Raw genomic sequence first — 13,155 nt, forward strand, 5'->3', positions numbered from 1 at the left:
AAAGCAGCAAAGAGCGATGCTTAGAAAGGCTGGTTTCCTGTGTCGCCCTCAGACTCTTTTGTTCATGGTGTTGATTTAAAGGGTTTCAATGTGATTCTTGATTTACTCAAGAATCACATGCAAAAAGACTCTTAGAAACTGAGACAAAAGCTCTAGACAGAGAAGGACTCATGCATTTGCTTCTGGTCTCTCAGGCAATCCTTCAGCACATGCTCTGTGGAGTGGCTGTAATGTAGTGGTTCAGCTGTGAGGTGTTGAAGAGAGAAAGGTGGTCAGGACACTGTACCTGCCCCAGAAAGAACTTACCAATGAACAGAACCAAGATGCCAGTGAGACAGAGCGGCCCCCACCCCCGGTGTGGGAAGGATTAGCACAAAGCTGAGTCTCCAGGGAAGAGGGGGAACAGTTTTGCTTTTCAGCATGAATGAGGGACTCTAAGGTCCTGAGAACTTTCTCCTCCTGAGGAAAATAGAGGAAGTACTGTACAAAAGTGGAAACTCATGAGTGAATGCACCCAACTTCTAAGGAGCGCATGAAGAAACAGGAGAACCAGATGCAGAAGAAGGAAGCCCAGGAGAAAGCCAACCTGGCAGTGGGAGCCAAGCTCCCCAGGGCTCATCAATGAGTTCTGGAACAGGCAAGTGAACTGCAAAGAAACTGAACGACTTTATGAGCACAGCCTTAGAAGGAAACAAGTGCTGTTCAGGGTCAGCCAGCAAAGGTGAGCCCCTAGTGAAACTGCAGGCTTTGCTTGGGACGCAGGAGAGTTACACCTACAAAATCAGGTGGACAGGAAATACCCTGGCCTTCTTAGGATTGGGCCACAGTGAACGATTTTGGTTGTACACTGGATGAAGGGATCCAGTATTGCTGGAGCCCCAACCCACTTTCCACAAAGAAATTCCCATTGTTTCTGCAGCAAGAGAATTCCATTTTTCTCTACACATTCTTGACCCAAGTCTGGTACTGAACAAGAAACTGACTGAATTCAGGGCTGATGAGAACATGTGATGAGACTGAAACCAAAAGGACAATGTAGATGGACCCAGAGGGGATCCAGGTATCAAGCTGATTAGTGCTGGTACCTTCCCTCTTCTGCCCCAATGAATCACACCACAACGTGTGACAAGCAGTTGGAACAGAAACAAAAATGCAGGTTGCACAGATCAAGGTAGGAAGGGCAGGTACTTCTACAGAATGCATTTGGCAAAAATACTCTAGATCCAATTCCCAACGAACTACAACTATCTAGCCTGGCTGCCACATAAATTCATACAACAGTGTTTGTGACGATTAACACAGGAATAGCTTACTCTTCGGCAGCCACTTTTCTTCGTTCAGAGAAATCCACCACGATACCCAGTTTCTTCCTTAGCAGCTTCAATTCCACTTCCTTAGCTGCTTTCAAAGAACTCAGGGCGTTGCACTTCTGTTCCAGGACCTTTTTGCTTTCTGTAAAGGATGAGTTTTCTTTTGTATGAGTGGGCACGTGACCTGAGAACTTGGTTTTGTTGGGGAAAGGAGAAGGGCAAGACCTTGAAGGCAGGAAGGCATTCTTTCCCTTCCCAATGCAAACTCATTGCCAGCATCTGGGGATTTCTTTCCCTAAAATAACATACCCTTCAGTACACGTTTTTTGGACTCCAAGTCTCCCTGCTCTTCATCCTCCAATGCATCTTGGGCCTTGAAGACGGATATGAGGAAAGACATTCAAGAAATCATGATCACAGAACAATGTGAGTGCACCTAACAGAACGGGATCATGCAGTGCAACAAAGAAAGCCCTTGAGGCATAAATAGAACAAGGAGAAAGTAAGGAGACCCACACTTTTGTATACACACATATACACAAACACACACAAACACATATACCTAATTATATACATAAATTATATATGTACATATCTTCCCCTATTAACATTGAAAATTCTCTCTTCAGCATTGAGAGGAAGGGACTATACAATTTGGCTGGCTATCACCCTTCATAACTCAAGTATCTTGTGGGATTTTCTGCATATCTTGGAGGGCAGGGCTGAACGATGTGATAATTACCTAGCTGTGAAATAAACCATACTTCCTAGTCCTTGAAATAGCAGACCTCATCGTGATGGTCCTAAGTGAAATTCCAGCTCACTGTTCGGTAGGAGTTTCAGTTCCCAGATGCCCACTCTCTACTGTGGTAAACAGCAAGCGAATACGCTGCCCTCCCCTCACCCAATGACCAAAAGCCTCCTGAGCCACGTTAAGGTAAATCTCAACAGCCAACTCTTACCATGTCCTCATTCTTGACATTCTTCTCTCTCATAGCTTGCAACATAGTCCGCTTGAAATGAAGGGCGACACTTAAATTTGCATTAACCCGTTCAACCTTTCCGATGTTCTCCTTCAACAAAACATATTGAATGAGTAATAATAATTCATCACTTAGGGCACGTGGGTGGCATCTGGGTGTCGCAGTAGGTCCAACTCCTGCTTTCATTTTGGCTCCAGTCCCCACCTCAGAGTCATGGGACTGACCCCTGCGTCAGCCTACACACTCAGCATGGAGTCTGCTTGGGATTCTCTCTCTCCCTCTGCCCCCCTCCACTCGCTCTTTCTCTCTCGCAAATCAATCTTTAAAATAATAATAATAATAATAATAATAATAATAATAATAATAATAATTCATTACTTTTATTTCTGTTGTTAGAACACAATTCAGGCAAAGAAGGGATCCTTACCTTCAATTTAAGAATTTTGTCAGAGAGAAACTGATGTTCTCTCTTCATTTCTGCGCGATGTTTCTTTCTTTCCCTGATCTATAAAATATACGAAAAGGGAATCAGAATTCAAAAATAGCAGAGTGTTAGACAAAGCTATCTAACGCTGTGTGACTCCTTTCTCGGATAGAGAGGCAGTGCTCTACACTTGTGAAGCTTCTCTTGAATCGCGATCATTTGTGGGTCACGTGAAATAGGTCAATAGGATGAACTACCAGAGGGGGAAGTAACCAAAATGAAATCACAAAAAATATTTGAAAGGGCACTGATACCTTCTCCTCCCAAATGGATATTTCTTTAGCAAGTTCCCTGTTTTCATTTTTAAGCCGATGGATCTTTTCAGCTATTTGTTGTAAAGTAACTAAAAGGAGAAAAAAGAATTTCTAAGATAATTAGCAAAACCAGTGACATCGAATAATCCCACTGTAATAGCCCCAGAGACACATTCTTGGACACTTGGGTGTAACTAACTTGATAGCATTCCCATTGTGCCTGAAAAAGCAAGGTTTAGCAGCATTTGAAACCTAAGACAACCTATTTCAGGGAGATTCCTACTTAAAATGTTTTCAGAAATAGAGAAACACAATCAAATGTCTTCTATTTTTCTCCCATCTGTAAGCATCATTCTTGGAAAATTCAATCACTGCAAATACTTATGTCATCACCAGAGATGTAACAGAAAAATCAAGCATCCTTTCAACTAACATCTCTCTCCTCCAATGATTAAGGTACGTAAGTAGGTCCCTGCAAACAACCCAAAATGAACAAAACCATCCTTTGCTCCTGCTCAGCGCCACGTCTACTTCCAGGTCCTACTTGGAATTCCACACAAGGAAAGCTCAAAATGTCAACTGAGTGGCTACTCAAAGGCCTTCCATGACTTCCTGCTGCTCACAGATTGCCTTTCAGGAACCCCAGGCTGGGGGCTCTGGAGGACCAGATCTTTGGAATCAAACACACTTGGGTACACTCTCCATGTTACACAGAGTCTCTGGAGTGCCTGGTAACTCACACTCCCTGGAACACAAGGTTTTCTCAGCCCAACTTGAGAATGCCACCCTCCATCCTTAAGGGAAAACAACCCTCATGAAGCTCCCTATCACAAGTGGATAACACCTGTAAGCTCTAGAACACAGACTCCTCTAACAGGCACTTAATTCTCTCATCTTGGGGCACCTGGGTGCCTCAGTTGGTTAAGTGACTGCCTTCAGCTCAGGTCATGATCCCGGGGCCCTGGGATCCAGTCCCACATCCAGCTCTCTGCTCAACTGGGAGCCTGCTTCGCCCTCTCCCTCTGCCTTCCACTCTGCCTGCTTGTGCTCTCTCTCTGTCAAGTGAATAAACCAAATCTTTCAAAAAATAATAAGTCTCTCATCTTACCTCAAGTGCAGATTCTCTTCTATTGGCCCAATGTGAGTGCTCTCGTGCCCCGAGATCTCTCTTCTCACCACCACCACTGCTGCACTCACAGGGACAAACACCAGCATTCGAGGGTTTGCTAAGTGCCAGGCAGCCACCTCGGCCGTCAGACAGCACCATGGAATCACCACAATCCATGAGGCCCGGACACAATACATTACCACCCCTGGCACACGTTCCTTTCCACTCCTTCTCCCCTGGCAGGAAAGGCTCCCTCCACTTCAAACTCAAAAGCATGCTTTAAACCTCTCTTGTGACACACACTCTGCCTGGCAATACCTGTCTTCTTCTCCAAGTGTAGCCTGCTTGATAGACTCAGAGTGTTTTCTCATCGTCACATTTCACCAAGAGCCAGGTCATGGCAAAGTACCCACTCCAGACCTCAGGCTCCTATCCTCACTTGCCTCCTAAACTTCTCTCTGCAAAATTACACCCTTTTTGTTCTCCCTCCTCCCATGAGGTGTTCCTCCTCCTGGTCTCCTAAGAGATGGCAACACCCTCCACATTATCACTTAGACTCCACATGGAGAAGAGAAAGATTTTCAAGACTTAACAAGTCAATTAGACATCAGAAGTCACCACATTTATCCCTAGTCAAATTACACCCACATCAAACACCGGTACTGAGAATTTATTACAAAGAAAACTAAAGCCAGAAATCTTACCTTCATATTGTCGAGGGGCAATCTAAGAGTGGAAGAAACAAAATTAAGTTTGATGTCAAAACATATTACTAGAAAAAATCTACAGTTCAGATAAATACTGAAATAGTAATCCAAAGAAGTTACAGTAATCATTTTACTTAGCAGAATGAATTCACAGGATTAGAAAGAAGACAAAATTAGCATTTCTAACTATGAAACTCATCTATGACTTTCTCTGAGTCATCATAGTTCACAATTCATTTTTGATAAAGAGCACAAAGGTGTATAACTTACGTTTTACCTCAAAATCTATTCACATTCTATTAAATGAACGTTCACCCTATTCAATTTTGACAAGGGATCGGGTGGACATTTAAAAAATAATCATTAATTCATCGTTTCCCTAACTGTTTTGTAACCAATATCCACACTGAAGTTTAGAACCTGGGATTATTGTTCAATCCTGAAAGATATAAAATGGAAGGAAGGAAGAAAGAAAGGAAGGCAGGCCGGTAGGGAGGAAGGCGAACAAGCAAAAACTCTGAGAAAGATATGCTTCTTGCCTTCTCTAGAAAGCCTTTCTGAAATCTTACAAAGACTTGGCTATTTGCTGAATTCACATGCAGTTACAGCACACAAGGTGTTATGAATTTTCCCAGACTACTACAAATGGAGGGTCATCAAAAAGAAATGAAAGCCATCGACGAGAAAAAGAGTGGCACGTGGCGAGTGATGAAGCATGAGCAACAACAGAAATGACAGCTGATGTTTCGAAAAAGGGGAACCAGGCTCCCCAGAATCGAGTCACCCAGATAAATTATAGCTCAATAAAATCTAGGCAAGACCCCATTTTGACACCATTAGCATATTTCCCCGTTCAAAAGTTTTACAGGATGATGAGAGGCTGAGGCCAGCCCCCAAATCTTGCCAGGATATTGGAATACCAGCACACTATCAACAAGCCAGTCATGATAATGTTGTTGGGGAATGTGCATCAGTGGAGGGCAAACAGAAAATCATGGCTATTCCATTAATTTCACGTGCTGCTTAGGAACCTCTGAGCTTCCGTGGCCCTTGTCACCCAGCCCCACAGGCGGGAAAAGTGAAAAGATGGATGGGGCACACCAAATACTTAATATTTTTGTTTTCTTTCTGAAGGGAAGCTTTCTCCATTGGCCGGGACAGGGAGAAAATTCCCATTTAGAAATAAACTCAAAAGCTTTCTGTTCTTCTCAGAAAGGTCTGCCCTCAAGTGAAATATGTCACCAGAGCCTAATTGGGGGTTTCCCAAAGACTAAGCAATAGAGCTGAGGGCAAATACTCAACTCCAGTGCTCTCTCCTCCCTGTCTCACCTGGGAGTAAACTCAGTCTAACCCCTAGCCAGTTAAGTAGAAAACATCACCCTAAAGTCCACTTATCTAAGTTTCTTTACTAGGACACAATACCTACCTTTCAACACAACCTTACAGGGCACACTACAGGTAAAAACCACAACAGCAAGCATTAGAAACACACTTCCCATGGCAGAGATGATGGGATTAAGCAGGCTAGGAATTACAAGTCCCTTCCATGTATGATACTGGATCTCAGAATAAAATGGACAATAGGAAGAAGAGATGGTGAATGTACACAGAGAGATGAAACTCTAAGATTTTAATGTAATTCTAGACAACACCACCATAGCAGAAATCAAGAATGCCTTTGATGGGTTCCTTAACAGACTCAACATACCAGAGGAAAGAATCATTGAGCCTAAAGAAATTCCAGTAGAAAATTCCAAAAGAGAACACAAAGACAAAAATTACAAAGACGGCACAGAAAATCCAAGACTAGTGGGACAAATACAAAACATGTAACACACAAATAATAGGAATACCTATTCCTTCAGGAGAGAAGGGAGAGATATTTGAAGCAATGACTGAGGATTTTCCAAAATTAATATAGTCACCAAATCACAGATCCAGGAAGCTCAAAACATCGAAAGCCAGATAAATACCAAAACAAACACACAAACAACTAACAAACAAAAAACACTAACAATGCCTGATCTAGACTATTCAGCTACAGATCATTAAAGACAAAGAAACTATTCTGGAAATCTGGAGCAGGGGTTGGGGTAGGTGTCTGAAGGAGGTGGAGGGGAGCAATAACACCTTACCCAAGAGGAACAAGGATAAGAACTACATCACACTTCTCAGAAACCATGCCATCAAGAAGCACAAAATGTTTACAGTGTTAAAAGAAACATCAAACTAGAAACCCGGCCATTGAAATGATCCTTCAAAACACACTACAGGGTAAGGAAAACTGTCAGGGGTAGTGACAGTCATTACTTCAATGGTAAAGGGGTCAATTCTCCAAAAAGACATAACAATTTCTAATGTGCGTGCATTAACAACAGAGAGTCAAAGTACATGAGGCAGAAACTGAAAATATTGCTGGTGGGAATAGATGAATCCATTCCTACTGCTGGAGAATTCAAAATCCTCTTATCGGTCATTGACAGATCCAGCAGATACAGAAGTTCCATGAGAACACAGGTGAACTGAACAGCATCACCAATCCACGGCAGCCATTAACATCTGCAGAATACTTCATTCAACAACAGAAGTACAGACATTCTTCACAATCTCCCATGGAAAAGTCACTGAGAGAGGCCATACTCGGGGCCATAAGATACATCTGAACAACCAAAGGAATAGAAACCACAGGAAGTATGTTCTCAGACCACAAATCACTCAAACTAGGCATCAAGAACATAAAGATAGCTGGAGAATGACCAAACAATGGAGATTAAACAACACACTTCTGAAGAACACATGGGTTGGAGGGTAAGAGGAGGAAAGGGTGAAAGAGGTGAAAGGGATTGAGAGTACACTTATTGTGATGAGCACTGAGAAATGTATAGGATTGTTGAATCATGTTGTACACCTGAAACTAATATTACACCGTTTGCTAATTATGCTTGAACATAAAGAAAAACACACGTATGGATCAAGAAGGCACCTCAATAGAAATTTAAAACTATTTTGGCCAAAGCAACCTTTTTCATGACACATCTCCAAAGGCAAGAGAAACAAAAGATAAAATGAACTTGTGGGACTTCATCAAGATAAAAAGCTTCGGCACAGCCAAGGAAACAGTCAAAAAAACTAAGAGGCAGCCCACGGAATGGGAGAATATATTTGCAAAAGATACTACAGATAAAAGACTGGTATCCAAGATCTGCAAAGAACTTCTCAAACTCAATAGGCGAGAAACAAGTAAACAAATCATAAAATGGGCCGAAGATATGAACAGACACTTTTCCAGTGAGGACATACAAATGGCTAACAGACACATGAAAAAATGTTCAAAATCATTAGCCATCAGGGAAACTCAAATCAAAACCACACTAAGATACCACCCTACGCCAGTTACAATGGCAAAAACTGACAAGGCAAGAGACAACAATTGCTGGAGAGGATGTGCAGAAAGGGGATCCCTCCTACATTGTTGGTGGGAATGCAAGTTGGTACAGCCACTCCCAAAAACAGTGTGGAGGTCCCTTAAAAAGTTAAAAATTGAGCTACCCTATGATCCAGCCATTGCACTACTGAGTATTTACCCCAAAGATACAAACGTAGTGAAGAGAAGGGCCATATGAACCCCAATGCTCATAGCAGCATTGTCCACGATAGCCAAATCGTGGAAGGAACCGAGATGCCCTTCAACAGATGACTGGATTAAGAAGTTGTGGTCCATATATACAATGGAATATTACTCCGCTATCAGAAAGAACTAATTCTCAACACTTGCTGCAACGTGGACGGCACTGGAGGAGATAATGCTAAGTGAAATAAGTCAAGCAGAGAAAGACAATTATCATATGGTTTCTCTCATCTATGGAACATAAGAACTAGGATGATCGCTAGGGGAAGAAAGGGATAAAGAAAGGGGGGGTAATCGGAAGGGGGAATGAAGCATGGGAGACTATGGACTCTGAGAAACAAACTGAGGGCTTCAGAGGGGAGACGGGTGGGGGAATGGGATAGGCTGGTGATGGGTAGTAAGGAGGGCATGTTTTGCATGGTGCACTGGGTGTTATACGCAACTAAAGAATCATCGAACTTTACATCAAAAACCCGGGATGTGCATGGTGACTAACATAATAAAAAAAAAAACATTAAAGAAAATAAAATACTGTGTAATGTTCCAAAAAAAAGAAATTTAAAACTATTTCAATCTAGGTGATAATCAAAATTGACATTATTAGAGGGAAATTTTTAGTACTGAATGGATATAAAAATGTCCAGTGACTATAAAATTTTCTGCTTATTTATGAATAAAAGTATATCAGGTACTTTGGTATACTTACAGCGAGGACGGTTCTCCAGATGTAAATGAGAAAGGCACAAATGCCCAAATAGCCAGTAAGAATGGCAAAGTTCCACAGAACTCCAGCCCCATCAAGGCCGAGAATGAAACGGTCAGGCACAACGTGGACAACCTGAAATAACATTTGAGATAATGAAGAATCTCAACGACATTCACAATGTATATGTCACAAGGAATCAACTTCACAGACTCCCCACCAGCCTCCAGGAAGTAAGCACACCTCTCAACTGCCTCCTCCTGGAGGAGAAGGAGCACAGAGGGGTTACAAAGGAGCAGGGGCCAACTTTGGGGACTGATGAGTGTGTTTGCTCTCTTACTTGGTGATGGTTTCATTGCTGCTTACCTATGTCAAATATCAACAAACTGTATTCTTTAAAAAGATGTTGTGATCATACAACATGGAAGCTGTAGGAAAAATCTAATAGGCAAATCTTAAGAGATTTTATTTTCCCTACAAGCACATTGCAGATATTTTTTCTATAGCTAACAGAACTTAAGAATTTATAAGTCAAAATAAAATAGACAATGCAAGTAAATGTAAATTTAGAGTAGGTAAGAAGTCAGTGACTTCTATTGTACATCCATGAAGGACCTGGATAAACTCCTTTGGAACATTTCAAAAAATACACCCAACATGTATGGAAAAACAGGAGAAAGCAAGAATAAAACATGTACTAGAGATAAAAATGAGAATGTTATATGGACAGATGTTCAGATAAGGACATAAGTGAGACAGACAGGAGGTTTCTCATTAACTCATTAATATAACATGGGATTGTTATTCCAACAAAAATAAATTATAGTTATTGTTTGGTTTCTGAAAACATTGATGTTTTCTTTCAATGCTCACTTTGTTTCTGAATCACAGTCCAAAACATCAGATTTCTGAAGTACATAAAGATTTGCATCATCAGGTGATATTTTGAGGATATCTGTGAGGTTTTAGTTACTCGAACACCTATCTCCAAAAAGCCAATGAAAGGAATCCATGTTCCTATTTCTTAGTATTGTAACTAAATCAGTCAGTAGCAATTATAAAATTTAACTTTTTAAAGAGAGAAAACATTAAAATAAAAGATTGCATTTATTTATTTGAAAGAGAGAGAGCATGAGCTGGGGGAGGGGCAGAGGGAAAGGAGGAAGCCGACTGCCTCTGAACAGGAAGCCAGACAGGGCTCAATCCCAGGACCCTGGGATCATGACCCAAGCCTAAGGTAGACGTTTAACTGCATGAACCATCCAGAGGCCCCTGAATTCTAAAAGAATACTAAATTCCTAGATATGGACCCCAAAATAAAGAACACATCTCATTTTACAAAAACTAGAGTTATAAGTATTTCAGGAGAAAAGACGTTCACGATGCAATTTGTACTAACTCACACCAAGCTTGAATTTTGTGCAAACACAACTCTCTAGAAAGTAGCCCCTGAAATCTATAACATTTCCATCTTCAGCCCTCACTGCTGAGGTCAGGAAAATGTGTGCTGGTGGAAACATACACTGTCTTTGAATAGCCACTGTCTGAAAGAGAGCAGTAGCTGTCAGCACTATGGTTGATCACGGGGATCAATTGCACACAAGACAGAGGCCATCTTGTCATGAATGTAAAACACCCCCAGTCGTGGGCACTCGGTACATCTGGCAGCTGTCTGGATGCTGACCAGCAGCTGACTCTTAACTGGATGACATCCAATGGGGCCAATAACACTAGGTTTTCAGGGACAGTGGCCATGAGCAGGTGGAGGTGGGAAATGCAAGACCAGTTAGTTCATGCAAGAGCCCAGAAATGAGGCAGGGTGAGAAAGCTGAACTGATGCAGTTGAGATGATGACTGGGTAGAGGGGAATAATTCCAATCAAGACTACCAAGAAATGTCCTCCTTTGAAGACTCAAAAGAAACAGAACAGAGTCTATTTTGACTGGAGGTATTTGTGTGGAATGATTCTGCCTCAATATAAGGATCCTTCCTGACTACTGACACTTTCCAGATCTCTCTGTAAGAATCTGGTGCAAGCCAATCTAAAGAAGTCTACTTATTTCTAGGGGTGTTCCCTGTCTGTCTCTTTCTTTCTCTCCTGAGGGTACAGGTTTTACTTTTTAATGACAAAATGAAATATTCACACTGGAAACCAGGTATTTCTTTATATTTGGACAATCCTAAGGACGTTCAGGACCTTTTTACTTTGGGGAAATCAACACTCTGTACATACTTGGCCTAAGAAAGGACGACAACTCATTCACTTCCTGATCCCACCACTCCTAGTGATTTTCCCATGACAAATGTCTCAGCAGAATAAGGTCACTTAGTGTCTGCTGGGCGTCTCAGGGCTCCCATGGACCTGGTGGGACACAGAGTCCCTGGGGACAGCCTCCAAGACCAGAAGGAAAGGGCTGACTCAGAACTTGTTAAAAGTCAACAAACCAGGAAGCATGGAGCACAAAGGACATTTCACTTTTTTTTTTTTAAGATTTTATTTATTTATGTGACAGAGTGACAGAGAGACAGCCAGTGAGAGAGGGAACACAGCAGGGGGAATGGGAGAGGAAGAAGCAGGCTCATAGCGGAGAAGCCCGATGTGGGACTCGATCCCGGTACGCCGGGATCACGCCCTGAGCCGAAGGCAGACGCTTTAATGACTGCGCTACTCAGGCGCCCAGGACATTTCACTTTTTAACACTCTAGTCCCAACACCAATGCTTGAGATATCTTTGTTCCCAGGGCTGCCAAACTCCACAAATATCAACAATGTGCTGATAGGAAAACAAACTACACATAAGATGGACCCTAAACTTACAAGGCTTGAAGCAGCAGCTTCACCGGGCTTCCAGAAGCCAGTCTAATACCCATAGTTCCTATTAAATTCGAGTTCCTGACATTTTTAAGGACAATTTTAATGAGATATAATGTACATATCATCTAAGCCCCCTCTTTAAGACAAAGAGCTCAATGGCTTTTCGTATCTTCACAAATCCTTCCTTCTTGACACCATAAACCTAGTATTTTCAGGTTTCCATCCTGCCAGCACTGTGGTTTTTGGACCAAGCAGCGCAGACAGGATGTAGAACTTGGTGTGGACAGTTGTGGCCACAACCCCTTCAGGCTGACCGAGAAACCTGCCCTGTGGTGCTCGGTCTTCAGGGAAATGTGAAGGTCTTCTGAAGTTCCCATCAAGAACCCCAGGAAAAAGCTGTTATTTAACCACCGTGTCAAAGAACCCACTAGGAAGGAAGACACTACCAGCAGCTTTGGGGCACCTGGGTGGCTCAGTCAGTTAAGTGACAAAGTCTTGGTTTGGATCAAGTCGTGATCTCATGGTCCTGAGATTGAGCCCCTCTTTAGGCTCTGGGCTCACCACACAGCTGGCTTGGGATTCTCTCTGTCCCTCACCCTCTGCCCTTCCCTCTGCACCTGTGCCCTTTCTCTCTCTCAAATAAATCAAATCTTAAAAAAAAGAAAAGAAGGAAGACACCACTGAAGTGCCATGTTAACTCACATTTGGGTTTGGGTAACTGGGACATTGGAGCAAGAGAAGCCAGAAGAGCAGCCTCTGCATCTTCATCTCCTGGCGCTTTCAAGGGGTGCTGGGGCACCAGGGAGGAGGTGGAGATCGGGGGTGGTGTGGAAGTGGGGGTGGGTGGGGTAGGGAGTGGTGGGAGGGGATAGGGTGGTAAATAGGGATGGGGGTAAGGTGGAAATAGAGGGTAGGATTGGGGAAGGCGTTTGTCAGGACAAGAGGAGGTCTCGGACAGTGTCAGGGTCAGATCAAGTACTCAAGGGGAGGCAGGAGGGTTCAGAAAGGTTAGTAGGTCAGCAGGTTAGTAAATCACTAGGTCAGCAGGATACAGTAGCAGGTTAAACGATTGGAGGAGGATTCACCTTCTTCCAAGCCTTCACCTGACTGAAGGTATCCTTAGCAACGCAGAGACTGTATACTTTCTCTCGACCAATCAGCTG

The 13,155-nt window shown here is 42.7% G+C and overlaps 1 protein-coding gene across 8 annotated transcripts in view; it reads right to left on the reverse strand.

Moving 5' to 3' along the window:
* LOC130543284 (uncharacterized) overlaps nt 1–13,132 on the reverse strand; it is a 111,552-nt gene extending 98,420 nt beyond the window's left edge. For 6 of the 8 annotated variants that reach the window (XM_057309937.1, XM_057309934.1, XM_057309932.1 and 3 more), the window contains exons 1-7: nt 9,181–13,132; nt 4,844–4,865; nt 3,032–3,120; nt 2,721–2,798; nt 2,273–2,383; nt 1,620–1,683; nt 1,314–1,452 (exon numbers count right to left, since the gene is read on the reverse strand). In XM_057309937.1, the coding sequence (XP_057165920.1) occupies nt 1,314–1,452; nt 1,620–1,683; nt 2,273–2,383; nt 2,721–2,798; nt 3,032–3,120; nt 4,844–4,865; nt 9,181–9,324 (647 nt within the window). In that variant the 5' untranslated portion in view covers nt 9,325–13,132. Of the gene's footprint in view, nt 1–1,313; nt 1,453–1,619; nt 1,684–2,272; nt 2,384–2,720; nt 2,799–3,031; nt 4,219–4,843; nt 4,866–9,180 lie in introns of those variants that run through there. The other 2 variants (XM_057309935.1, XM_057309936.1) reach the window with 2 other exon arrangements.
* Between the last annotated feature and the right edge of the window lie 23 nt (nt 13,133–13,155).

The sequence above is a fragment of the Ursus arctos genome, unplaced genomic scaffold (genome assembly GCF_023065955.2).
Source record: "Ursus arctos isolate Adak ecotype North America unplaced genomic scaffold, UrsArc2.0 scaffold_98, whole genome shotgun sequence".
NCBI classification, from domain to species: domain Eukaryota; kingdom Metazoa; phylum Chordata; class Mammalia; order Carnivora; family Ursidae; genus Ursus; species Ursus arctos.